This window comes from Tiliqua scincoides, chromosome 3 (genome assembly GCF_035046505.1).
Source record: "Tiliqua scincoides isolate rTilSci1 chromosome 3, rTilSci1.hap2, whole genome shotgun sequence".
NCBI lineage: Eukaryota > Metazoa > Chordata > Lepidosauria > Squamata > Scincidae > Tiliqua > Tiliqua scincoides.
The window spans coordinates 225,325,582-225,353,042 of NC_089823.1; the positions used below are offsets into that span (position 1 = coordinate 225,325,582).

At 44.6% G+C, this 27,461-nt stretch overlaps 1 protein-coding gene across 1 annotated transcript in view; it reads right to left on the reverse strand.

Annotated features, from left to right (window-relative positions):
* Positions 1-24,146, reverse strand: part of SLC7A14 (solute carrier family 7 member 14) — a 40,705-nt gene extending 16,559 nt beyond the window's left edge. Inside the window, exons 1-3 of the mRNA XM_066620230.1 lie at positions 23,843-24,146; positions 5,627-5,863; positions 4,085-4,302 (exon numbers count right to left, since the gene is read on the reverse strand). Of these exons, the coding sequence (XP_066476327.1) occupies positions 4,085-4,302; positions 5,627-5,863; positions 23,843-24,146 (759 nt within the window). The remainder of the gene's footprint in view (positions 1-4,084; positions 4,303-5,626; positions 5,864-23,842) is intronic.
* Positions 24,147-27,461: the final 3,315 nt, after the last annotated feature.

A 27,461-nucleotide genomic window follows, 5' to 3' on the forward strand; every position in this document is an offset into this window, starting at 1 on the left:
AAATGCTTTCAGAAGAGACAGGGGAAGAGATGGGGCCATAACTCAGTGACAGAGCATGTGAAAAACCAATAGTTGGGCCTCTGGTATAATTTAGTTTCATATAATGTAGTGGCATCACCAGGGGCCATGGTACCCAAGGCAGTGATGTAGTGATGTCATGAAATATAGTGATGTCACACAATGTCATGACATGACTTGAGTTCTCCCAGAGGAGGAGGAGGAGGCCATGGTGGTGGCAGCTTCTCCATCTGGCTGCTGCGCCCCTTCCTCCTCTTTTGGATACTCTTGTTGAGCATGACCAGAAAGACTGCATTTGCCTCTGCTGAACCTAATGCTAATGCTTGCATCAGGGATAGCGGCATGGAGTGAGGGAAAGGTTAACCCCCCTCTCTGTACCACAGTCCTGATCCAAATCTCTCCCCATCACCTGCCTGTAGCTGCGGTCAATCAATTAAAAAAAGATCTGGTTGTCATAGATCTCCTGGATCACATCTAGCTTGGCCTTCACAGCAAAAGGCAGTTAAGCCTTTTGCTGAAGCACAGGGGTCAGAACTTTGAGAACCTTCTGAAAGAGTTTTCCAGGGGATGAAAGACAGTTACAAGCAACAGAACTGAGTCTTGTCCTGGCAACAGGAAACATGTTAAAATATATCATCATGGGGGTGGAAGGGGGAATGGAGATTTCCTTTTTTTCTTCCAGGAAAGAAGCAGGAAAAGCAGAAAGGGAAGGGCTGGGTCTAGAGGCAGGAGAGGGCACAGAAAGGGGGGGAGGAGAAATGGTTGGTTGGCAACCTTCAGTCTTGAAAGACTATGGTATAAGCCTACAGCACCCAGTATTCCCAGGCGGTCTCCCATAAAATTGAGATGAGATGATTGGGTTTATGAAGGATGGCAGAGAAGAGGGTTTCCTTTGTGCAAGGAAGTCTCAAATTAAATATTCCTTTAAAACAAATGGAGTCTTCCTAATATTAAATGCATGGATGCTTTCCATAAGGCCACTTTCTTCTCTTTGCTTTTTATCTAGCAATGTGAATTTTATGCGGATGACCAGCCAGGCACTTGTGGATACCAAGACAATCCCTCTCTCCTGCTGCATTGTCAGCACCACATTTTTGAGAGATACGCCATATAAATCCAACCAGTTAGCTTCTGGTCTAGCCCATTGTGGATATTTGCAGTCTTTGCTCATCCTGGGATAAAAGCAGGTCCTGGCAAGGCAGAATCCAAATCTGTCCAAATTCCCAGTTAAGCTTTCAGCTAACATGTATAAAATAAGCAGCAACCCAGCAGCATTTGGAAGTGTACAAAACAAACACATGAGACCATTTTTCTTAGAGACATGAAGCCAAAGCAAATATCACTGCAATCTCTACTTCTCTCCGTACCACTTTGAAAGAGAAATTATACTGAATCTTGGCTGTCTTGCTATTAAGGCCTAGTGCGTGTTGTGAAACTGAATATATCCCGGAAGGATTACGCCCAGTGCTTGTGATGGGATCCAGTTTTGCAACACATCCTAGGAGAGTTCAATGGGAATGTTTACACATGTGCTTAAATCTCTCCCACTGAAATTAATGAGATTTCATGCTTTCAGGGGGGTCAGGGGAGTGTGACCTGAGCTCCTTAGGGATATGCCAGACCCCCCTCTCAACTCTGAAAGAGTAAGGCTGCAATCCTAACCACACTTTCCTGAAAGTAAACCCCATTGAACAAAATAGGACTTACTTCTGAGTAGACCTGGTTAGGATTGTGCCCTAAGTCTTGCCTTCTATGCGGTCTTCATTGCCTTCAATGCTCATGGGTAATTCTAAACACACTCAGTAGCGTGTCTACATCTATATAACCTTTAATGAGCTTGAGGCAGCCTGCATGTTTATTTTCCGTGCCATGATTTTATCCCCACAACCATCCCATGAATTAAGATGAGAGGCAGTAACTGGCCCAAAGTTGCCTAGTGATTTTCTATCTATCCTCCACTATAGCCTAAGGGCATAAGACATGGTCACCTTACTGAAGCGGTCTGGTCAGATGACTACTTGGGAACCACTGGATTGAGTTCCAGGATGGAACAAAGGTGGCTGTAAAAGTGTTTACAAATGGGCAGGCACATGCATGATACCAAACTAGACTACTGAATTCAATGACATTTAGTCCCAAGTGCCTGAAAATGTTACCTATGCAAGTGTCTAGCTTTGGGGGCAGTGCATTTATTGAAAGTGCCTCGACTCATTTCTTGCAGCCATGCTTCTTAGGTGGCGTTAATATGTATGGCATGCCAAATATAGACAAGATCATCATTCTTGGTATGTGTTTAGCACTTCTGAGGGTTCAAAGCACTTTATTCATACTGTCACGTAACTGTAATCCTTAAAACGATGCTGTAAAGGTAAATGAGCAATATTCTCCCCATACAACAAGGCGAGGGAAGTAGCTGTTAGCTCAGAAGGAGTGGCTTAACTAAGATCATCTAATGAGTTTCTGGCAGAGATGACCGTCAAACCAGGGCGGTCATGATTTGTAGTTCAGCCCCTTAACCACTAAGCATATTTACTCAGTAATAAATCTTACTGTGTTCAATGGTGCTTACTCACAAGTAAGTGTGCATAAGATGTGCACCCATTAATGACACACTTTTCCCCTGTGTCATTTTCTTTCTCGGCAAACCACTTATCTGCCTTTCGGTGCTGCTCATTTTATGATAGGCTGCTTATGGGATCGGTTGTAATTAGCTTGTTAAGTCATCAACTCTTCAGAGAGTCCGATAATTGTGTTTATGCTTTGTTAACTCCACTCCATTGGGCAATTCTATTTTGGACACTTTTAATCTTGCCAGCTGGAGAGTGTTTTGTTTATTCAAATGAAACTCTGGTGAATACTTTGGGGGGTGGTATTTATTTGGATTGGGCCAGCAAATGAGAGGAAGCTTCAACTGAAGAATAGGTAACTGGGGATGTTCAAGACTCAGTGCTAAGAAGTCCAGAGGCAGAATTTGCTAGGGGATGGAGGGTTTCTGAAAGTTTAATTATAGCTCAGCAAGGCTTAGCAACTGTTAGAAAAAGTTTAACTAGAGAGAAGCAGATTCATATGAGGATTTTTTTTTAATGTATCAGATCTACAGCCCAATCCTAACCAACTTTCCAGCACTGATGAAGCCACAGTACAGCCCTGAGATAAGGGAACAAACATTCCCTTACCTTGAGGAGGCCTCTATGACTGGCTGCCCATCACATAACACAGTGTGTGCCCCATTGGTAAGGTTATATCGGCACTGGAAAGTTGGTGATGGTTTGGGCTGCTAGTTTGGGCTGCTAGTAGTACAATAAAATATTATCAGCCCAATCCTATCGAGATCTCCATGCAACAATGCAGCAGCAGCACTGCGGCTTCTGTTGCATCCCACAGGGGATTTTTGGCTGCTGGAGGTCTCCTCAGGTTATGGAGACATTTCCCACCTTGTCCCAGTAGCTGCAACGAATCCGCTCAGACCTGTGCCAGCAACATCGCTAGTACTGCATTGATCTGAGCCAAGTGGATCATACCTGGGAAGGGAGTCAGGATTCCATATGTACTGCCACCGCCAAACCCACCCCCTCCTAGCCACAATCTGCCCCTCCCCACCCTGCCCCATTCCACCCACCCCCTTCCTCATTCCACCACTCCTGTCTTGTTCAACCCCTTCCCCAGCTCCCTCCAACCCTCTGCACTGGATTACCCGCTCCAGCAGACCTCCCAATGTCTGCCAGTGCATGTGGGAATGCTCCAGCCTTCCTGCTGGTATGCGGGAAACTTGAGCTGTTGCAAATGGCTTTATGGCACTTTAGAGGCAGCTACTGCAGTCCTATCCTTTGAATAGCACTGGGCCGTTAATAGATTAATATGATTTTTGTTATAACAAGAGGAGGCAAAGCAGGTAGAAGAAAAGATCTATGATTGAATGAATGCCTGTTCTGGGTTTCATACCTGCTCTGGGTTTCACCAAGGGAAAATTAGGAACACATACAGTGTGAAACCTTTGCATTTGGTCTTCTAGCTGTCACACTTTCAGATGTACACTGGCATGATAGTTTATCCACAAGACACTCACCCCTGACCATCCAAAAGGCAGGAACTGTCCCTCTGCCCAGTTTTCTCCATTTACATAGAAGAGTCCGGCAATCATCATAAAGATCCACACAGCCAGGTTAATTACATTAAGGATGTTGTTGAAGCCTACAGAGTTCTTCACCCCCAAAGCAACGATGATGGTTACAATGACAGCAATGACCAAAGCCAGGAGATCTGGGTATGACTGTTCTCCTTTACCTGCAAAAAGAAAACTCTCTGTGACTTTTTAACCCATGCAGCCCTGCATGAGCGCCTTGGATCCTGCGGAGCTCGGCTCTGCGGATCCGCCTCGCTCCATCCCCCTGACATGTCTTCCCCCTGCCCTCGGCCATGCCTTCCCCCTCCCCAGAATGCCTCCCCCACGCCCTGGCCATGCCCCTCCCTCCCATTCCGCATCCCGACAGTCCGGGAGACTGCTGAGCTGTGGAACCTGGACAATCGCTGCGCGCTAGCCCAGTGCCAGCCAGAGCTGGGCTAGCTCCGGTGGGTTTGCTAGCCCTGCAAACGTGTCTTACGGCATGTTTGTGACTGAGGTCCGCAGCGCAGAGCTGCGTCGTGGACCTCAGGGCTGGGCTCTGAGTCTTTTCAAAACCAGTGGTGTTTCTGATCCTGAGAAGAGCATTATATGAGCTCTGCTGGATCAGACCAAAAGTCCACCTAGTCCGGTATCCTGTTTCCTGTAATGGTCAACCAGATGCCTCAGGTGTCTTTTCCCCATTAGCAGGAAAAATATACCTCTCCTATTGTTGCTTCAGTTAAATGGTAGTCAGAGGAATAGTGCCTCTGAAACTGGACATAGCTTATAGTCATTATGACTAACAACCATTGATAGACCTCCTCCATTAATGTCTAATCTCCCCTTTTAAACCATCTACGCGCATAGGAACACACAGGACAGAAATCAGGTTGCTTTTAAAATTGGTTTGCTGGCTCAGATCACCTCAGTTCAGAGACTTGTTCTGGGCCAGTGTAAACATGGAGTTCCCCTGCAACTTTCTCATTAATTCCAATGCACAGAGTCAACTTGCACAAGCCTTCCTATGTGCTTTGGTTCTCTGAATTGAAATGTGTGAGGAATTCTCTACATGCAGGAACTCCACGTGTGCATCACAGGAGCGGCAGTTTACACACAGATCTCTGGATTAGTGCAATTATGTTTAGGATTAGTGCATTAGAAGATTTATGGCAAGCTGGTGTACAAACTCATGTGAAGGAAATGTTGACTGGAAAGGCAGGTGCTTTCCCCTGCCAAAGTCATTGCAAAAACCTAGCCATGAAACTGCTGGTATATAATCTCTGCTCATCCTTCACTGCTCAGTGTCAGGCACATGGATCAGTTGAGGACCAGCACAGGCGAAAGTATTGTGTGGACTGGATGGGTGAGTGTGTTGAAATAATGCATGCAGTGCTTGAAATGGGAGCTGCCTGGGTTTGCTTGGATTTCCAGTCACAACTTCAATTGCCTTCCATAATCTGACAGACACAGATCATTCTGTTGTACAATATCCAGACTAATTCTTACCCAGCCCATTTAAAGTTCCAATGCTGTCAATCATCCAGTGACTAATCGTGTGATTGGCCAGGGAGTCAAACATGCTACTTAGAGCACTGGCGCCTGCCGCTGTGCCGATCAGGTATTCCAGAATGAGGTTCCATCCAATGAAAAATGCCACGAACTCTCCCACAGTGACATAGCTGTAAGTGTAGGCGGAGCCAGTGGTCTTGGGCACCCGCACGCCAAACTCAGCATAGCAGACCCCTGAATAAAACACACACACACAAAAATATATGCAGCCATAAGGACATGTGGGTGAATTGAAAAATAAATCCAGTTATAAGCTGGAGACATAACCACGCTTTGTTGAGGGATGAAATCAAAACATCAAAGCCTACCATTAAAAATTGCCTTTGCATTTTCAAGGGCCATGTTTTAAATTTTTCAAGCCCCGAGGATGGATTCTGGAGGGGCAGCCACTGGAATAAGTGAAGAGGTTTCATAGTATTCATAGCCCCTGCTAACTGGGTAAGAGGCACTTTTTAAGTGGATGCTCTTCTTTTATTTAGTGGGGGAGAGTAATTGGCCCTCCTTACCCCAGCAATGTCTTTTCTAGCGGCTGTTTGCTGGTGTTCTTTTGCATCCTTTTAGATTGTGAGCGCTTTTGGGACAGGGAACCAGTAGTTGTTTGTTTGATTTTCTCTGCAAACTACTTTGTGACCTTTCCACTGAAAAGCGGTATATAAGGTAGACCACAGCTGCGATACAAGGACATCTGCAAGAGGGATCTGAAGGCTTTAGGAGGGGACCTCAACAGGTGGGAAACCCTGGCCTCTGAGCGGCCCGTTTGGAGGCAGGCTGTGCAGCATGGCCTTTCCCAGTTTGAAGAGACACTTGGCCAACAGTCTGAGGCAAAGAAGGAAGGCCCATAGCCAGGGAGACAGACCAGGGACAGACTGCACTTGCTCCCAGTGCGGAAGGGATTGTCACTCCCGAATCGGCCTTTTCAGCCACACTAGATGCTGTTCCAGAACCACCATTCAGAGCGTGATACCATAGTCTCTCGAGACTGAAGGTTGCCAACACACAAAAATACTGTTAATAATAAAAATAATAATAATATTTAGAGGTTAGTTTTACCTATAATAAGGTCCAGGAAAAGCATTTCAGGTTGTAAAACTGAGGGGCCAATCCTATCCAACTTTTCAGCACTGATGCAGCTGCAATGCAGCCCTGAAGTGAGGGAACAAATGTGCCCTTACCTTGTGAAGGTCTCCATGACTGCCCCCCCCACATCAGGATGCAGTGCACACACCTCATGGGCACAGCTGCATTGGCGTTGGAAAGTTGGATAAAATTGGTCCCCGAAGACCTTAGATCAGCAATTTTTAACTTTTCTCATCTCATGGCACACTGATAAGGCACTAAAATGGTCAAGGCATACCATGCTGCTGGTAGGGGGCTCACATCCTTCAATTGCCCTACTAGTAAATGACCCTCCCCAGACTCCCACGGCACACCTGCAGACCATCCACAGCACACCGATGTGCCATGGCACAGTGGTTGAAAATTGGTTGGCAACCTTCAGTCCCGAAAGACTATGGTATATGTCCATAGTCTTATACCATAAGTCTACCATATGGTATAAATCATATACCTTAAGACTATGGCACCCAGTATTCCCAGGCTGTCTCCCATCCAAGTACTAACCAGGCCTGACCCTGCTTAGCTTCCGAGATCAGACATGTGCAGGGTAACAGTTGCCTTAGATAATCTCATGTTATACTAGATTCTTCTTGAAGTTGTTATTACCTTTGGCTTTTAGCAATCCACCACCAATTATAACAGGAAAAAAGACATGTTAAAAGCACAGATGAAATCCTTCATGAGCAGCCAGCCCCGCTCTGTGTGGATAGCAGCGGGTTTGTTTCTGATTCTGGGCTGTTCCTCTTCCTCAACTCTGATAGACAGACTGTTATTAACATCACTTAGATCAGGGGTGCTCAATAGGTGGATCGCGATCTACCGGTAGACCGCGAGGCAAAATGAGTAGATCGTGGAGTGCCGACCCCCCCCCCTTTCAGGTGCCTCTGGGAGGAAACGCCGGGAGTAAGGCCCATTGTACTCAATGGGGCTTACTCCCAGGTAAGTGTGGCTAGGATTGCAGCCTCACAGCCTAATCCTAGGCATGTCTACTCAGGAGTAAGTCCTGTTATACTCAGTGGGGCTCAAGGTACACCAACATACATTGTACACATAAATGTTATATGTTATGATGGCGCGAACATTGTAAAAAAAAACTCTGGTAGATCTCCGGGCCTTGCTGGGTTTCAAAGTAGCTCTCGAGCCAAAAAAGTGTGAGCACCCCTGACTTAGATCAATGGCAGCAATACCCGCCCCAGCTGTCTACCCTGTAATAATTGAAGAGTATGCACCAGCCCATGCTGTTCCATTTGAGGGTTTTAGAAATAGGTACGGTGGAATAATTCCTAGCCAGTTCCACTCTACTCAGACATACAAATTGGATCTTGTACCTGGTTGGCTTTTGTGAATGATACACTGGAGCTTTGAGCCCCGTTAATTCCTGAACTGTATGCTAAGGCATCCCAGCGTCCAACTTCTAGCGTGTCATAAGAAATAAGTGAAATTGTTCAAGGCTCCTGGGTAGCTAAAGAACCCACTCACAGAATTGCTTGTCCATTGCATTTCTGTATGCTTCATTACTTCAGTCTTGTCCCTTTCCAATCAGCTTTGTTGAGGTGAGGGATAATATCCCTGCATGTGTCCCTGCATAAGCTACATTCAAGTTTTAATTCAGAACCTAACTGTGCATCAGAAGTATAGCTAGCTAGCCAGCCATATCCCTCCTGTTGAGAGTGGCTTAGCAAGATGTTATGAAACAAACTTGGTGTCTGGCTAAAGCATGACAGATGTTAAGCTAAAATCCCTGTGCAATGAGCATCAGCCTTTCCCCACTGCCAACCCAATTCTCCTAATGTTTCTGAAAGATGCTCAGGTTTAAACTTTGTTGAGAGCCAATGCAACTGTAGGCCTTGCTACTTTTACTCTGCTCCTCACACTTTCATGGCAATGCATTGTCCAAGAGTTAGTTTACACATTCAACACAATCAAGTGGAAAAGCTTTTCCTGGACTGTAACGTTTCAGAATAAAACTACACATGATGATAAATCTGAGGTTCTCAAATCGGGGCGCCACGATTCTCTTGCCTGAGTGCCTCAGTCCCTGGCCCCTTAAGGGGCAGGGGAAGGTAGTGATGCGATCCCCACGATCGTGTCACTAACGGGGGTGAAGCGGAGGTTGACTTACAGAGTGACTGCTACAAGGTCCAGGAGTTAGGGGGAGCCCTGTCCAATCCTCTGCAGGGCTCTCCAAATCTTAGAATACAGAGAAAAACCAGGAAGTGGTTTGCGATAGCTTTTTCACTATTCTAAGACCCGGAGAGCCCTACAGAGGGCTGTGTGAGGCTTCCCCAACTCCTGGAGCTTGCAGCAGCTCCCCATGAGTTTAAAAAAACCCTTCACCCCCTATCACGTTGCTGCGTTTGCCCCTCCCCCCCGCAAAGACTTATTTACCTTAGTTTTACTTCTAAGAAGTTTAAGAACCCCTGCAATAAATGCATCATTATAGTGTCACCTTGTTATTTAAAAAGCTAGCAGCTGCAGGGTCCCCCTATGTGGATCAAAACCCAACATAGGGAAGGGAATAACCTTCCCTCCCATGCCATTGTTCTGACACACATCTTGCCACTTACTGCAGGTGCCAATAGAAGTGTCCCTCAGTTTCAGGAGGTGCAACTCCGTACTATGATCATACTATGGAAGAAAGCGTTAACTCCTCCTTGGAACTGGCTTTTTTCTCCTTTTTAAAGAAAGACGACTAGTGATGTATTATGTGCAGCTTGAGCCTGAGACTGCGCATCTCACACACGTGTATTGAACACTTCCTTGTATTTTTTTTAAACAAACCGCTCTGCACATAACAAAATGGCATATCAGGGAGGCATTTTTTTTTTAAACACCACTAATAAATTTGCAAGCAGTTTGATATCTCAAGAAGGTGATTCCGCTGCAGCCAGTTTATGTTACCCTGTTTTATAATAAAGCCACCAAATGTACTTAAAACTCCACACAGAGAAGCAGGCTGTTGATACTCTCTTTATTGGAAGTCTCATGAAATACATATTTCATTGGATGATATACATATTTCATGCTCTTTCAAATGTACCAGGTTCAGAAAAGCTTTTAAAGGGACATGTGGGACTTTTTCTTTTCCTGTCGTGCAGCCCAGGAACAAGAAAGAAGGACAACAAAAACCACAATACAAAAAAAACAACCAACCGCAACAATTCACCCTCCAATCATCATCTTGCATATAAAGTCATTATTCAAAGCTGATTAAAAATGCATGCAAGCTGCACACGCAAGACGCTGGCTGATAAGTGCATGCCTGAAAGATTTATGAAACAGATGCCTGGATGAAGGCAGGTATTCTGTTCCATGTTTTGCCTTGAAAAATCATATTGACGTTAGCAGCCAGCTAAGCCAATAGGCTGTTCGGGTTTAACAAAAGACTGGTCTTGAGGTCTATAACCACAACGACCAGCTGATTGAGGTCTTTATATAACAAGAGGACCAGATGATTAATATAACAAGGTGGACTGAGCTTCCATAATAGCTTTTATACAAAGCATTTCCATAATGTCTATGGTAGTGTTTCTCAAACTGTGGGTTGGGACCCACTAGGTGGGTTGCGAGTCAATTGGGACCCCATTCATTTCAATGTGTATTTTATTTTTAATATATTAGACTTGATGCTACCATGCGTACCATGCATAATGATGCATACCATTAGAATGTAATAGCATTTGGAGAAATGTGACAGACCTGTACTTTTAACAGGCTAATATGTATATACTTTTAACAATGATAGTCAATTGGGTTTACTCCTGGGTAAGTGTGGATAGGATTGCAGCCTTTAGGATGATTGGGGAATTTTTTTTTTTTAAAAGATCAGCAACTGCTTGTGAGGGTTAGGAGGGTTCTTCTTTATTTTAAATAATTTTTTAAACTTATTGTAAACTTTTAATTTACCTAATTGATTTGATTTGGTTGTATGGGGGGGGGTGCTAAAAATTTTCCTGCTTGATGATGTCACTTCCAGCCATGACATCATTTCCAGGTTGAGTAAGAACAAATGATATAGGTTCAAGATGAAGTTTAGCAGAGACATATTGTGTTATTTTTTCACATTTTTATACCATCCTTCCTCCAAGCTCAGAGCAGTGTACATGGTTCCCTCTCTCTTCTTTTCCCTTCCCTTCACAACAAACCTGAGAGATAGGTGAGGCTGAGAAATAGTGACTGGGCCAAGGTCACCTAGGAAGCTTCATGGCTGAGTGGGGATTTGAACCTGGATCTTCCAGGTCTGGCTGACTCTCAAACCACTATGGAAACCGAACTACATATGTAAAGTCCTGCACAAACGGTAGGTACAAAAGAATGATAAGCATATGTACAAGATGATGGGAGAGCTGGTTTGGCAGCAGCATGTGTGAAAATGGTCTAGGTGTCTTAGTGGACTACAAACTGAAATGAGCTGGCACTGTGAAAATACTACAAAAAAAAGCTAATGTAACCTGGGCTGCAGCAACTGTTACCCTACACATGCCTGATCTTGTCTGATCTCGGAAGCTAAGCAGAGTAAGACCTGGTTAGTACTTGGATGGGAGACCGCTTGGGAATACCGGGTGTTGTAGGTTATACCATAGTCTTTCGAGACTGAAGGTTTCCAACCATTGTGTTAACAGAGGCACAGACTCCAGATCATAAGAACCAGTTGTACCACTCTGTTCTACACTAGCTAGACCTCATTTGGGTTGATGCAGCTGTTGGCAAAGGGATTCAGGTTGCAGTCCTAGCCCCACTTATCTGGGAGTAAGCCCTTTTGACTAGACATGCATAGGATTGGGCTCTCAGATCTGCGCGGTTTAAAAAGGAGAGTGGGATCAAAGCTCTCCTCCCTGGGCTCCTTTGGGGTTTCCCCACCCTTTATCCTGATACGGGTCACCCTCCTACCAGCCACTAGCCCTTTAGGTCTGCTAGCCTAAGCCACTAGCCCTTTAGGCTCATAGGACACAATCCTAACCAGGTCTACTCAGAAGTAAGTCCTATTTTGTTCAATGGGGCTTACTCTCAGGAAAGTGTGGTTAGGATTGCAGCCTTGAGCATTTAGCTACTCATCAGAATCAATTACTGTACTTTTTTTTTTTTTTTTTAAAGGTATGCCAAGATGGTGCTGGACTGGAGAAATGAAGGCAATTTCACAGATGAGGACAATCTAATGTTTTGTGAAATGTATCCAAGCCATTATTAAAATTGTTGCCTTTTTGCAAAACAGAACTCTCATGTGTGCTTACCTTTTTCTATTTAAAACAAGACAGATCTAATGCGTCCCTGATACCTTGAGGCCAGACGGAACTGCCAGCAATCCAATTATTTTTGCACCCAAGTCAATTTGTGTACGTGAGAGGAATACAGCGAATTGTACAGCCTGTTACGCGTTCACAAAGATGGCAAACCTCAGACTTTTGGTTCTTTTCAATGATCAGAGCTGCCAACACGAGGACCTAACGTGGCACTGCGATATTTTTTTGAATCAGGGATTGGATTTGCTCAGTTTGGAATGTAGAAGGGGTTTGTTGGGTGGGGAGTTTCCCTTTTTGGTTCTAGAAAACTGTGTACAATAGGCAAACAGACCCATGAACCAGCTGGTTTGAAACAGATCAACCGCAGCAATTAAAAATTTTCCTGCTATAGTATAGTACAACAATAACTTCACTGATATGGTAATCCACTTGTCAATGTTATTCAGGAATAAATAAACACAGCTGCATAGTTTGAAACTTATACCAGATTAGCTATTTAAAGGAAGCATGGAAAGGCCTTGTTTATAGCTTTTGGATAGCCCTCATTCTTTGATTCCTTGCACAAGTGGTATACTAGATACCTGCTTTGGGCATGAACCAGCAATCCAGAAGTTATTGCTTGTGTGGATTGCTTTCCTAACCTACTTTAGGAAATGCCAATATATCTCCTTCCATCATTTTATAGCCTTGCAAGAACCCTATGAAGTTGGCTACAGGTAGCACCTTGTTCAAGATGGATCTGATGGATGAGAGAGCAGTGTCTCCCATAATACCATGCTGGCTCTCAGCAACAGTAGAGTAGCGACAGGGGGTAGCTACACGGGGGTGGCAGTGGGGTAAGTATTGCAGGAGTCATGATGCGCAGTGAAAACAGCACCTCCCAATTGCTGTCAGAGTCATTCTGGGCATGGTGGATGCCTAGAATGGCTCTGACAGTGAATGGGAGGGGCTGCTTACATGGCGTGTTATGACACCTGCAATACTTACTGCATCACTCCTACCTGTAGCTACACTACTGCTCAGCAACCACCCTTTTCCCCATGCAATCAGGTGTGACCCATGCAATCAGGTGTGGTCAATTACTAATCAGGTGTGGTCAACAACTACTTAACCCCTGGGGGCTGGAGATAAGAACAGGCCCTCAGTTTGGCTGTACTTGTCGTAAGAGGCGACTAAACAGCCACCGGGTAGATGGGACTCGTCAGCCTGGGAAGGCAACTCATCTGAGAGAAGGAAAACTCTGATCCCAAATCTCCACTGCCTTGTGACTACATCCAGTTATGGAAAAGGCTTCAGGAGTCAACCTCGAGGCAAAATCCGGAGCCGGAGTCCATGAGGCAGTTCATGGCTGAACACAGTCACATTCTGGCAACTCCTGCGACGCCGCTGGAACCAACCGTATTGGCCTCTGCCTTTCCATTGGACCATTTCAGCGACGTGGAGAGGGGGGATTTGCTGCATGGGTAACAGCCTATCCTCCATACCTACTTTACCCAGGCTTTGCACACTGGAGAGGACACTCTGTTCCAGAACCACCATTCAGAGCGCAATACCATAGTCTTCCGAGACTGAAGGATGCCAACTAACCAACTACTTTTATCTCAGTCAATAAAGGAACACAGTAAGGCCAACCAAGGAGACTTCTTTCTAAATCAACACCAAGGATCTGAGGAAGTGAGAGAGAATGAAACCACCCCTCCACTGGTCCTTTCACCAGTCTCCTTCCTTGCCTATTGTGAAATAAAGCTGGTACTTTTTGCATGCTGGAATAGATTTTGTTCTTTGCATTACTTCTTCCTGTCTGCTTTTTCCTACATTGCCACATATAAAAGGGTTATAGAGCCCATCCACCCCTATTTAAGGAACGCTGAATATTCAAGGAAGTTTCTGAAACTTCTCTTGAGGGCTATCACAGATCTATAGACCAGGAGGGAGGGAGGGGGACGGGAGAGGAGGGAGTGAGTGAGATGGATATTTTCAAAATATAAATGAAGTGGAGTACACAGATTGGTTAAATTTTGGCATGATGGTGGAGGATGGGTTGTAAAAATGAACAAACAGCAATCAAATCGATCCATGAAACAGCTGGTTGAAAATGGAGCTTTGGCAGTTTCTCTCCCCCCCCCCCCCCGCCCAAGGGAGTGAAGCCCTCTTTCTCCCTTATCTTCAGTCCATTGCTTCCAGCAATTTCCTCTCCAGCTGTCTTGGGAGAGAAGTGCTTTAGGCAATGGAGTGTAGTATGATAAAACAAAAGGTGGGATGGTTTGCTCCCCTCACCCCTGGCCCTCTGCTCCTTTTCACAAAAAATCAAATCTCAACCTCTGCTTTATATGTAAACCAGTCAGGCATACAAAAAAGTACACAGGGCTGCCCCATCATGTCTAGTTTGTTCCTCACATTCAGATTTTTTGGCTGCAAGTCTCATTTCTCATCTGACAACAAAAGAGGACAACTGGTTCTCGACGATGGTAACATGAGAACAGATTCCAAGTGCTGTTTATATCCCAGATGTTTATGAGAGCCGCTGCTCGAAGGTTAGGCAGAAGGTGAAACAAAGGATTTTGTTACATGTACTTTGTGATTTTGTAGTTGGGCCTCACTTTTGCTTTCCAAGAATGTATTGCTGTTATAAATAACAAAATGCGGGAATGATCAAAAAGGAGTGAATGGCTGAAGGAGACTAGAAAAATATCTCTTGATGCTTAGGAAAATGTTTTTCTTCAGGGATATGAAAGCAAATCAAGATGAAAGACAAAAAGGAACAGTCAACACAGCAAACTCGCTATAATCTTAAAATGATAAAACATAACCCCTGCAGTAGAGATTCAATATCTGCTGCACTGTATATTACTCTTTCCTATTGGGCAGTCACATTGCTTGTTTGCACCAAAACCATATCTGAAAAGAAAAGTACCAAGGTCATGGGATCAGGTGCTGTGCTGACTTGCCCTGTGACTGTATAGATTCTATAGTGACTCTACTGCAGACCATACATCCCAGAGATCCCTTCTGAATACTTCTAAGGCATCAGTTTCCCTTTCTTTATCACACCCATTGTTATGTTTGGACTGCAGCCAAAGTGCTTTTGATTGACTAAAAATACTACCTGATTCATGCTTGCTATACCTGAAACCATGTGTTGACCAGGTGTGTTTGTCAGCAGCAATTTACATGGAGCTTCCAATTCTGCATGCCAGCTATTACTACATGGAAGTTTATTTTGCTCTCTGGCTAAAACCAGATTAGTCACTTTTTTGGACCTCTGGTGACTAAAAGGCATTGTATTCTGATTCAACAGCACTTTGTGTCTCTAAGTCAGTGTTCTAAGTTAGTAGGTTGTTGGTTGTATTTATTTTCTTATGCGCCTGGATGTATTTAAAAAATCATGAAAGCATCCTTTGAGAATCCCCAAAGGCTGTCTAATCTCATCCCATAAGAACATGAGCCTTGCTGGATCAGGCCAAAGGTCCATCTAGTTCAGCTTCCTGTATCTCACAGTGGCCCACCAAATGCTTCAGAGAACACACAAGACAACAGACAATTCACTAAAATTATATTCCTGGCGCCTGGAGTTTAGAACTGCTCACTCTTTACCAATGCAAAACCAGTGTAGAAAATGAAAGCATTTCTGACTTAGCAAGTCTTCGACTTTTATATTAGTGCCTCTTTGTATCCTGGGTTAAGTTCTCTGCAGTGGTCATAGTTGTGCTGTTGCTGATTTGCCGATTTCCTGTTTGCTGCTCGTCACTGGTGTGTATTTTTTGTTTTATTATTTAATGACCATAAGCTTGCTTACAATCCTTCTCCAATGAGAAGAAAAGGTGAAATGCGTGACAGGGCAGCTGACTAGCGCAATAGCAGCAGAAAACTTGAAAAAGTCACGCTACACACAAGCTAAATTCCATTTTAGGACCTCCTTTCCTGTGGGTTCGGCACCCACAGATTTGAGTCAATGGGAGTGCCAAGCCTGGGTCTAGACCTCCTGGACGCCTCAGAGAGGCATTTCCGGTTGCCAGAGTGCCCCCCCCCCCCCCGATTTAATTATCCACAAAATTCAATATCGGCAGGAGGTCCAGGAATGGATCCCTCTCCCATATCAAGTCTGGCTCTGCCATTTCCTAACCCCTGTCCTGGCCCTAAGAGTCCTTCATGGGGCTGCTTGGATTTGCACCTGTGACTTAGCTGGTGCAGATCAGAGTAGTGTCCTTTAGGTAGGCTGGAGTGTTATCCCCTTACTCCAAGGAGACCTCCAACCTGCTCCTAACCTGTGCCAGGTACAGCGTAGGCCATTGGGCCAGCTGCACCAGTGCAGGTTAGGATTAGGCTGCTCAATAGATTGGCCTCTGTTTATTGGCCATAATTGGCCAATTATGGTTATATTGGCCTCTGTATTGGCCATAATTATCTGGATAGAAAGATACTCTGCTTGGACGCTTTTCTACAATAATCACCTGATGTCTAGGGAAAAAAGACATCTAGACATTTTCTCTAGACCGAAAGAAACCAAGGCAGCTTTACACCTGAGAGGCTTAGATATGTGAATTTTTACCTTTTAATCACAAATTTTGATGAGGTTTTACCTAGCTGTTTTAAGTACGTCAAATGCTAACATTTAGAGAGAGTGAACACACCATTTTCTAGTGCAAGAAAGGCTATAACCTCAAGAGAAGAGCTTGGTTGGTATGTTTTTCTGCTGGAAAAAATGGTGAACCACCCCTGAAGTGAATTTTCAATATTACACTAAGGCCCCTGCCAAACCAGGTCTCCTCCATCTCTCCAACAGAACAAAAACATGTTGGAGAGAAGAGTATGTACCTTAGGTATGGTACCTTGAGACCTACCTCTTTAAAAATATGTTTTAAAAAACCACTTAAGAATAATTAGAACATTTGTGCCACCCTTGAGTTTGGGGGCCAGTTTCCAAAGCTTTTTCAAATGTGTATCTTGGCAATTTGCCAAGGCCGCAGTCTGGGGGTACATGATATAACCCCCTTGCTGGAGTTAAGCAAGTATAAGTCAGGTCAATATCCAGTTGAGTGACACCATATATCACCTTGAGGTCCACCATGGAAGAAAGGCAGGTGAAAAAATAAATTTGTCACGTCTGATGATGATTATTCACATGTAGCTTTTTCCAATGGCAATCCTACATTTAGGGAGCAAGCCCCACTGGACTAAATGGGGCTGACTTCTGTGTAGTCATGCACAGGATTGCAATTAGACATTTATTTGACAATTCCGGTCTCAGAACAGATTTAGAATGCATGTTCACCTACCACTAATTCACCATTCAGTGAATCTCCTTTGATCACCTGAAATATATTCATGTGAACAATACTGTATGTGGTGATTCGACATCTAATGGCCATTTCAGACAGGCAAGTTACTTATCACTTGAGGTTGCAGCAATGGAGTGATGAACACACATATATGAAAGTCTCCTTTCCACTTATCCAGTTTTCTGGGTGCTGAATGTGCTGTGGTTTCTCACATATTGGAGGCTATCTAATTGTCACCCCTCAAGAAAGTGCAGCCTCTACTCTTTCAAAGCAGTGGGCTCTCCTACAGGAAGCTGAAACTATATTTGGTGGAATTTATGGAACCAATCATAGTTCTATGTTGAAGCAAGCCTAATCTGGAACTAAAACCAGATCAATGAAGAATTTTTTTCTTCCTGTAGTGGTGTAATCCCCGGGTTAATAAGAAAAACAGTAGGAGATTGTAAGTGTGGGTTAGGTTACTACCCACACCCGATGAAAATGTTTGAAAGTGCTGACATCAGGAACTAAGAAAAATGCTAAACTTGCTCTCTCTGACTGGGGGGCGGGGGCGAGAAACAGGCCAAAAAGTATGCTGCTTCATTGTTGTTTTGGGATCTCTCCACCTTCACCTGGTCTCAGATAAGCAATCTGATCTTCCAGGCAGAAAGCCTGCTTTCAATGCCACAAGGATCCCACCATCTGGGGTCTTACTATTTTCTATCTTTTCTTTCTCCTAGCCTGAAAGGGTAAGGGAAACAACATCTTCAGCACAGGCAAATAAAAATTAGATAGCACTTTAAACAAAACAAAATCCAAACATTAATATCTCCTTAATTCCTGCTTTCATGTTTGTGAGCACCTTGCACTGCTGAGCAGTATATAAGACTTACCCCAAAGGCAACAAGGACCAGCATTTTAAAAAAATGAAAGCAATGTAGAAAATGGTCTAAATGCTGAGATGCTGCCACATAGCAGTAGTGCATGCAACCATTTTCCTTGCCAAAGAACTGCCTCACCAAAATTCTGAGCAGCACAGACAGCCTGCTATTATTGTATCATGCAGTAGCATAGCCAGGGGGGGCAATGGGGCAAATGCTCCAGGCACCAGGCTTGTGGGGGCAGTGCCATGACCTGCTCGCCCCCACCACTGGTTTTCTCAGCAACCAAGCTAGGCTCAGCAACCAAGGCTGCCTAGTGAACTCATGACTATCTCTCCTGTCCAAGTAGTGTTACCTGCACGGGCCCTGGGAGGGCTTAGCTGTTTCTGGTAGGCTCAGAGTGAAGCATACTAGTTTCTGGCAGCCTCATGGATATAGCCCAGCACTTTTCGGTGGCCCCAGAGGTGGCTAGGTTCACTTTAAGGGTGCAAAGTTTCACTGGTCAGGTTGAGCTTTTCACCTTAACTGTAGAGCTAAAATAAAACACAGGCTATGGGAGAAAAATGGCCTCATCTCTTACTTTTCTGGGAACTGACCTAAATAGAGCAGCCAGGTTGGTCTTTTGTGGTCATTGGCAACCATCTGTCCCAGCCACTCTCTATCCACTATGCCACGCTGAGTCTCTGAGAGAAAATGGGGAAAGGGCCTTCCTTAGTGATGATCACTGGTGACAGAGTGGAGTTCTGTAAGTCAATGTTCTGCAAGGTTATGTGCACACCCTCTCAGGAGTATTGTCTGCACATACCAAGCAGCCAATTGATTAGGCAGAAGAAAGGGCTACTGACATTATATAGTTCTTGGCTATAGGAAAACACAAGTTTAGTACAGTACTAACAGAATGGATTTGCTTTAAAACCAGTCTTGTACAAATGGAAATGCAGAATTAGGCTAGGAAAAAAATTCTTCAATGTTGCCTGGGTTGACCATAAGAACAGCCCCACTGGATCAGGCCATAGGCCCATCTAGTCCAGCTTCCTGTATCACACAGTGACCCTCCAAATGCCCCAGGGAGCACACCAGATAACAAGAGACCTCATCCTGGTGCCCTCCCTTGCATCTGGCATACTGACATAGCCCATTTCTAAAATCAGGAGGTTGTACATGCACATCATGGCTTGTAACCCGTAATGGATTTTTCCTCCAGAAACTTGTCCAATCCTCTTTTAAATGCATCCAGGCCAGACACCATCACCACATCCTGTGGCAAAGAGTTCCACAGACCAACCACAAGCTGAGTAAAGAAATATTTTCTTTTGTCTGTTCTAACTATCCCAACAGTCAATTTTAGCAGATGTCCCCTGGTTCTGGTGTTATGTGAGAGTGTAAAGAGCAACTCTCTATCTACTCTGTCCATCCCCTGCATAATTTTGTATGTCTCAATCATGTCCCCCCTCAGGTGCCTCTTTTCTAGGCTGAAGAGGCCCAAATGCCGTAGCCTTTCCTCATAAGGAAGGTGCCCCAGCGCAGTAATCATCTTAGCCGCTCTCTTTTGCACCTTTTCCAAACAACATACAACATACAACAAACCTTTATTAGGCATATAGTTTTACAACTAATATCTCCAAACAGTCATGTATGAAGGTATATGTTAAAAGAGAGATAAGAAATAAGGATTAAAACACAACAATTTGCTTACACAGTTACTCCAAGTTGCTTAGAACCAGCAGCTTAGCCCATTTCATGTTGCTCAAATGTAAAAATTTAGCAACTGGAAGGGTCACGAATTCAAATTCACCCGCCAGCAAAAGTTGTAAAGAGATGATCTCAGAGAGAGCTTTTTTGTTTCCTGACAACGAGGGGAGATGCTGGTCTCTGAGCACTTGATTAAAAGCACAACGCAGAACAATGTGTGGAAGAGAGTCTACCTCTCTGAGGCCACAATTGCAAAATCGTTCTTCTTTCGGGGCATTTCTAAACCTACCAAGTAGGTCATTAGAAGGCAACACGTTGCATCGGGCTAATGTAAAAGCCCTCCTTGCAAAGGGGCACTCTAAGAAGGTCAGGTACTTTGGTTGTTTACCAAAAGTATTGTTAAGATGGAAATTTAGGGGCGAACATTTTTTTTTGTGCTGCAGCCAAAATCTCTTGCCTTTCTATGTCAGTTAGTCTTGTTGTCAAGAGCCTGATAGAAACCTCAAGTGTAGCAGCTCCTTGTAGATCTTCCTCGAGACCCATTTGTCTAATTTTCTTATTGAATAGAGCTAAGCAAGGAGACAACAGCCAGTCAGTCAATAACCCCTTTAACAATGGGTTTTGGTCAGCCCTGAAGCACACTTTGGCCCAGTATTTTAAGAAACTGGACCAAGCTAGAAACTCCAGCCTATATTGGCCTGTCTCCAGGCAAAGTGCCGCGAAGGGAACGCAATGCGGTACACCTAAGATCTTGTATAGAAAATTAGAATGGATCTTTTCAATCGAGTGCACCTTTTCCATTTCCACTATGTCTTTTTTGAGATGCGGCAACCAGAACTGGACACAATACTCCAGGTGTGGCCTTACCATCGATTTGTACAACAGCATTATAATATCAGCCATTTTGTTCTCAATACCTTTTCTAATGATCCTAAACATAGAATTGACCTTCTTTACTGCTTCCGCACATTGAGTTGACACTTTCATCGACCTGTCCACCACCACCCCAAGATCTCTCTCCTGATCTGTCCTGGCAACCCTTGAAGAAATTCCATAATAATTAGAATCTGGGTTGGATTCACTCCAGATTCTGGCACTTTAAAGCTAATGTTGACACCAGGACTTTGGGAGGGGGTACTACATAGAACAAATGGATCAAAGCCCAGGTTTTTCAATGGACTTTTTAAAATTCTTAAAAAGCAGAATTTTAATCTGCTGAAATAAGCCCACCCCCCTCAACTGAATAAAATTGCTATGGGGATCCAGTACTGCCTGCCTCCTACCATTCCTGGTCTAACAAAGTGAGTAAAACGGATGGTTATTTTACTGTGCTGCTTTTGTTTGCACCATTAGACCTCCTTGCAGAGATAAAACATCAAAAGACATATTGTGCAGAGAAGCCCAGATATCAAAGTTTGCATGAGAGTAGGTAGTTTCAAAAGTCGAAGGTAGTTTTACTTAAGGAAAATACAACTGTGTAGGAAAGGATGGAAGTGGACCCTAGTTTGGCTACCTACAAATCTTCTCTTAAAGGGGAGGGGGGAGGAGAAGGAAGTAAGACCTAAGAATAGCACTCTGGGTGCATTACAAAGGAATAGAAAAGAATTTCCCCCTACCACTACCTATCTTGGCTTGCTGCCCTCCTGCTGATACAGGTGAAACAATACTGCACATCTCAACAAGATCTTCATCAGAATTCCAATCTCGTAAGAAGAAATAGAAAATGGTAAACACATTTGATTTCCATTTGACACACTAGTGCTTAGTGTCTTAGAAAAAGGTCTTAAACCAAAACTTAGCTGGAATATTGCTTCTTATTTGGATTCGTATGTCATTATTAAGGTTCATTTTCTGATATCTACTGTATGTGAGTTGTCTTAAACAACATCTACATCAAATTCAAGACATCAGTAACAGTCCCAGCACCACAACACAACGGCTCCTTTCAGCGAGGAACATTGTGTCTGCTTGCTCTCATTGAACTGGAAAGGACAAATGCCAGAAGTGAATGGACTCACGTGGAAAGCACAGTCCAATTCATACCCTTGGCTAGATTAAATCAATGAAACCAGCATTCAGTGGCTTCTGTTTTACACTTGTTTGCTTTTTCCTATTCATTAAGAGCCTCTAAAAACCAAATAGTGGTTTCCAAAATAGTCACCTGATACTTAATCAGAAAAATCCTGGTAGACAGGACTGAAGGTCCATTTATTCCAGCATTTGGACTCCCAGGTGGCCAATCCTAAGCCTCCCAGCACCCAGGTGACCACTGGATCCTGTGAGTGCCAGGATACCACTGGAGGTCTCCTTGGGGTAAGGGAGTGTTTACTCCCTTACTCCAGGTAGGCAGCAGCCAGCAGCAATAGGTCTTCTCAGTTCTGCCCCCGCTTTTGAGAGGGTGCAATTACGAGGAGGCTCATGTCAGGCTGCCTGGACCAGGAAGGAGGTTAGGATATGGCGGCAGAACCTGCTATTCTCTTAGCCCTCATCCCAGGCCCAATCTTCCCTTTGCCCTTCCTCCACCCAATTCTGCCCACTCCCTGCCTCCCCTCCACCCCAAAAATACTCACTGCTGGTGGGTGCTGGAGGAGTGAAGGCTGGCTGTCCATGCAGCACTGAGGTCCAGCATCAATAGCCCTCCTTTCCAGGTGCTACAGTTATGCCTTACGTCATGTTTGCGACATCCAGCGCCGGAGCTAGGCCCGCTTAGGATTGGGCCCTTAGCTAGCATGGCAAACAGTTGCTGATAGATCTGAAGCATCCTGCAAACTTTCTGTCTCTCTTCAAATTCTTATCAGTGTCAGGGGAGAAAAAGTGTTCATTTACCCAGGTAAACACAGTTTGCACTGCTAGAACAATTAAATTAATTTACTGTGACAGTTTATAAATATCCCACAGATTCCGAAGCTGGTAAGACATTAAGAAATTTATCGTGCCAGTCAGGAGATATTTATTGCTTCTCATGGTGTCTTCAAAGGATGGTACAAATACAACACCTTAATAGCCTAGATAATCCCAAGGCCGGTTCATCAATGAAGCAAATGAGCCTGTTCACATTGGGCAGTGAATGGAATGGAGGGAGCCTAGCACATTCCCACATTCTGCAACCATGGATGGAGCTGACCTCCTTACCTGCCTCTTCCTCCCTGTGGGCAATTTAAGCAAACAAAAATGTGGCGTACACTGGGAGCAATGCGCAGCACACTCTTGTATTTTTTACATCATGTAAAGAGCCCACGCAGAGGAAGGAGTGAGATTGCTACTCTCGGAGGAATGGAACGTAGGAACATAAGAGCAGCCCCACTGGATTAGGCCAAAGGCCCATCTAGTCCAGCTTCCTGTATCTCACAGCGGCCCACCAAATGCTTCAAGGAGCACACAAGACAACAGTCACAGCCTGCGTCCTGGTGCCCTCCCCTGCCTCTGGCAATCAGAGGCAGCCTACCTCTAAAACCAGGAGCTTGCACATACCTACCATGGCTTGTAACCCGTGGTGAACCTTTCCTCCAGCTATCCGGCTCCCTCACTTGCGCCTTCTTCTACCAGACTCTTTAAAGGAACCTGGTGGAGGAAGGGGCAATGTGAGAAGGAGGCAGGGGGTGAGACCACTGCACTCTGAAGATCGGAACACAGTGATCCCGCTCACAACTGGCTCCTTCCTCTGGCTCCATAATCAAAGCAGACAGTGCTAAGCACGCTGGGATCCGGCAAACTTCACATTTCCCATTGTTTATAGAGGCTGGTAGAGAAAAGAGCAAGATAGCTCTTTCCTACGTGCAGGCTCTTTAAACAATGCAGAGCAATCTGGGAACCATCCCAATGCACTCCACGTTTGCTACTTCATTTACAGAGGCCAGTCCCAAAGAAGCTATTTAGTTACCTCAGACGTTTAATGGGACGCAGAACCAGTTCTCATTATTTTGGTAGTAAAGGATAAATGCAATTATATGTTTTAGAAAGACTCACCAGACAAAATGGAAGCTACAGCAGCAATGATGAAGGAAACTATGACCCCTGGTCCAGCCATCTCCTTAGCAACTAGGCCAGAGACCACATACATTCCAGTGCCAACACAACTTCCAACACCCAGTGAAACCAGATCCACAGTGGTGAGCACCTGAGCCAGCTTGGTCCCGTGGGATGTGGTGGTACTTGTCCCCTCTAGCATGGATTCCACAGGCTTGGTGCGAAGGATTCTAGAATGCATGGCATACCATGTGGCGCCCCACTGGATCCGCCGGGGGTCCAAATACGAGAGGACACCACTCATTGTGATGGTATGGAAACACAAGCCAATTAAACAGATGAGTTCAGTCAGTTCTAGTAATGAAGCTTCACAGCATTAACTTTGGTAGAGATACACAATCCACTTCAGAGAAGGTTCAAGACAGCTCGGAGCCACATCTTTGTGAACATGGTGGAAATTTAGAACATTGGAGGGTTCAGATTTCTCTTATGAGGTTCTGTGAAAGAGAAAAAAAGATAACTGGGTGAATGTAAAAATACAGAAAGAACATCAAAATACAGCACACTCAGGTCACAGTAGAGCCAATAATAATAATAATAATAATAATAATAATAATAATAATAATAATAATAATAATAATAATACAGGTATTTATATACCGCCTTTCTTGGTTGTCAGATTTCTCCTCAGACTTTATTCATGGTGGTTTACAAAGGCAGGCTGTTCTAAATCTAAAAGGCAGGGATTTTTACAATTGAAAGGTTCTATCTTTCAAGAACCACAGCATTTCAGATGGATCTTTCTGATCTGGTATCACATTCTGGCCTCCAGTTTCCTCCCACACAAGCTGACAAGCAGCTCCTTCACCTCTCACATGGAGGGCAGCCAAGACGCTTCTTCGCTCACACCAAAGAGCAGGTGGAATAACTTGGCTCAGCTTGTCAGCTGCTTCAAGGTCTCACCATTCACGGTGCCGGTGGTCTCGAACTGGCGACCTGCGGATGTTATCTTCGGGCAAATGGAGGCTCTACCCTCTAGACCAGACCTCCTGCCAACCATAGTAGATTCCTGTCAAAATGTTTCTCCTTTCTGCTGCAGCCACCATTTTAATTCCTGCACAATGTTCTTGACACAGCAGTGCTCCAGAGCAATGCTATATCATAGGTGTTATGAGGGAATTAACATGGCAGTTCCAACACTGCCAGCATTGAGGACCACTGCTGCCTGGTAAGTCTGCCAAGGCTCCACTGCAGCTGCCCAAAAGGGACCACTAACGGAGAGTACTTTGAACAGAGCCTCCTCAAACCTGCAGCCAAACCTGGCTAAAGGTTAATATCCTACTAGGAATCAATTTCTCTGGCTGTAACTCCCATCTATACTGAAATGTGTGAGGGAGTTCTTCAAAAATACTTAAGGGTAAACAAACTGGTTGATCATATTGGAAGGACAGAGCCCTTTCAATGTGTTGGTAACATCTGATATTAATTCTCATGCTATAGACTTCTTATGTGCCCTTGGTGGTGACAATCTCAAAAGTGATTGTCTGTCTCTAAACTATTCCTGCCTCCTTACTCAAGGCAGGCATTCTGACAATAACCAGAGTGGACTAATTGTGCAATGACAAAATAAATCACATGTTCTAGCACACTGTACTTGAGGCCAAGCAGGTGAATGTGTGAAATGATTCCATGTCTATGTCTGGGGTGCCCAAACCTCAGCCAGGGGGCCATTTGCAGCCCTTGGGGGCCCCAATCCGGCCTGCGGGGAGCCCCCAGTCTCCAATGAGCCTCTGGTCCTCTGGAGACATGCTGGAGCCTGTGCCGGCCTGACACAACTGCTCTCAGCATGTGGGTGACTGTTTGGCCTCTCATGTGAGCTGAAGGCTGAGGGCTCCCTCCACTGCTTCATGTTGGCATCCTTTAGTCTCAGAAGACTCTGGTATCGCGCTCTGAATGGTGGTTCTGGAACAGTGTCCTCTCCAGTGCGCGAAGCCTGGGTAAAGTAGGTATGGAGGATAGGCTGTTAATGTAGCAAATCCCCCCCTCTCCACGTCACTGAAATGGTCCAATGGAAAGGCAGAAGCCAATACAGTTGGTTCCAGCGGCGTCGCAGGAGTTGCCAGAACGTGACTGTGTTCAGCCATGAACTGCCTCAGGGACTCCGGCTCCTGATTTTGCCTCGAGGTTGACTCCTGAAGCCTTTTCCTTAACTGGATGTAGCCACAAGACAGTGGAGGTTTGGGATCAGAGTTTTCCTTCTCTCAGATGAGCTGCCTTCCCAGGCTGACGAGTCCCATCTACCCGGTGGATGGGACTCCACTGCTTGCTGTTTCACATATACAGTAGCAGTAGCAAAGGTAAGGCCAGCCTTGCTTTGTACAAGGCCTTGAGCTATTGCAAGACTTTAATTCATTCATATAAGTTCCATCTCTAACATATTCATTTGTGTAAATTTATGTAAATTTATTCAAATTTTAAATGTAAATTAATTCTTTTTTTTCAGGCCTCCAACATAGTGTCAGAGAGATGACGTGGCCCTCCTGTCAAAAAGTTTGGACACCCCTGGTCTATGTGCTTGCTGTTAGACCCTGTTGCTTTTCTGCCTACTCTGACTGTACACTTGGGCATAAGGGGCTACTAAAAAGTTTGCAAGCTCTTCTACAAAGGAAATTTACCAGTAAATGGAACTTTGCACTGGTTCTGTGAACCAGAACTTTGCACTGTTTAGAGAAGGGAGAGTATGTAACAATATCTTTCCAACCTCCTGAAGAAGAAACAATCCTCTCTGCATTTCTGTAGCCAAGTATGAAGTTGTTCTCCTTTGTACCTTACTGCGTATTTTTTATTAAATACAGTGACTTGACTGATGTAGCGAAAAGATGGGGCTAAGAATTGTTTTGGATTGACTGAAATCTAGACTTTACTTACCCTGAGCAATACTAACCTGGAAATAACTTCAAGTTTACTCTGCTATCGTTAAGGGATTTTTTAAAAAAAAATGCTATTGATCTCAAATCAGGATGCACATTTCTTTCCTAGGTGTTCAACCCTTGTGGGGTCCTAATTTTTTTCAGAAATCAATGCTAGGTGGCTACTAAGGTCAGTATCTTGAAAGTGGCAGCACAACATAGCTCCATTAGCAGACAGAAATGATGGGGACATTTGGTCACTCTGCAGCATTGTGTCTGCTAACTGTACCTCTGATGTCCACCTCTTTGGCAGAATGCATCAAAACAACCTTATGTGCCCCCTTTCCCTACATCTGGAACCCTGTGGACATTGGGAAACAGTCGCAATGGTGACACTAGGGGACAGCCCAGTGGGTACTTCCTTGGATCCCCCTCCAAACACTCCTTTGTCACATAAAGAAGATCTGAAAGATCTTTTGTTTCTTCAAAGGGTACTTAAACACCCCGTTTCATAACTTCAACGGTGATGCTTAAGACATCTGGATGGGTTTTAACTGAGTGGTTTATAATTAAATTGCCTCTGACTGTTTCAGCTTGGAAGCATCCCAGTGTGAAGTCAAGGAACACTGGAAGCCACAGAATGCCCCCAAGGCACAAAGGCTACATGTCTTATCTGCTTCACTAATTTTCTTGTTGCCTGATAAACCCAG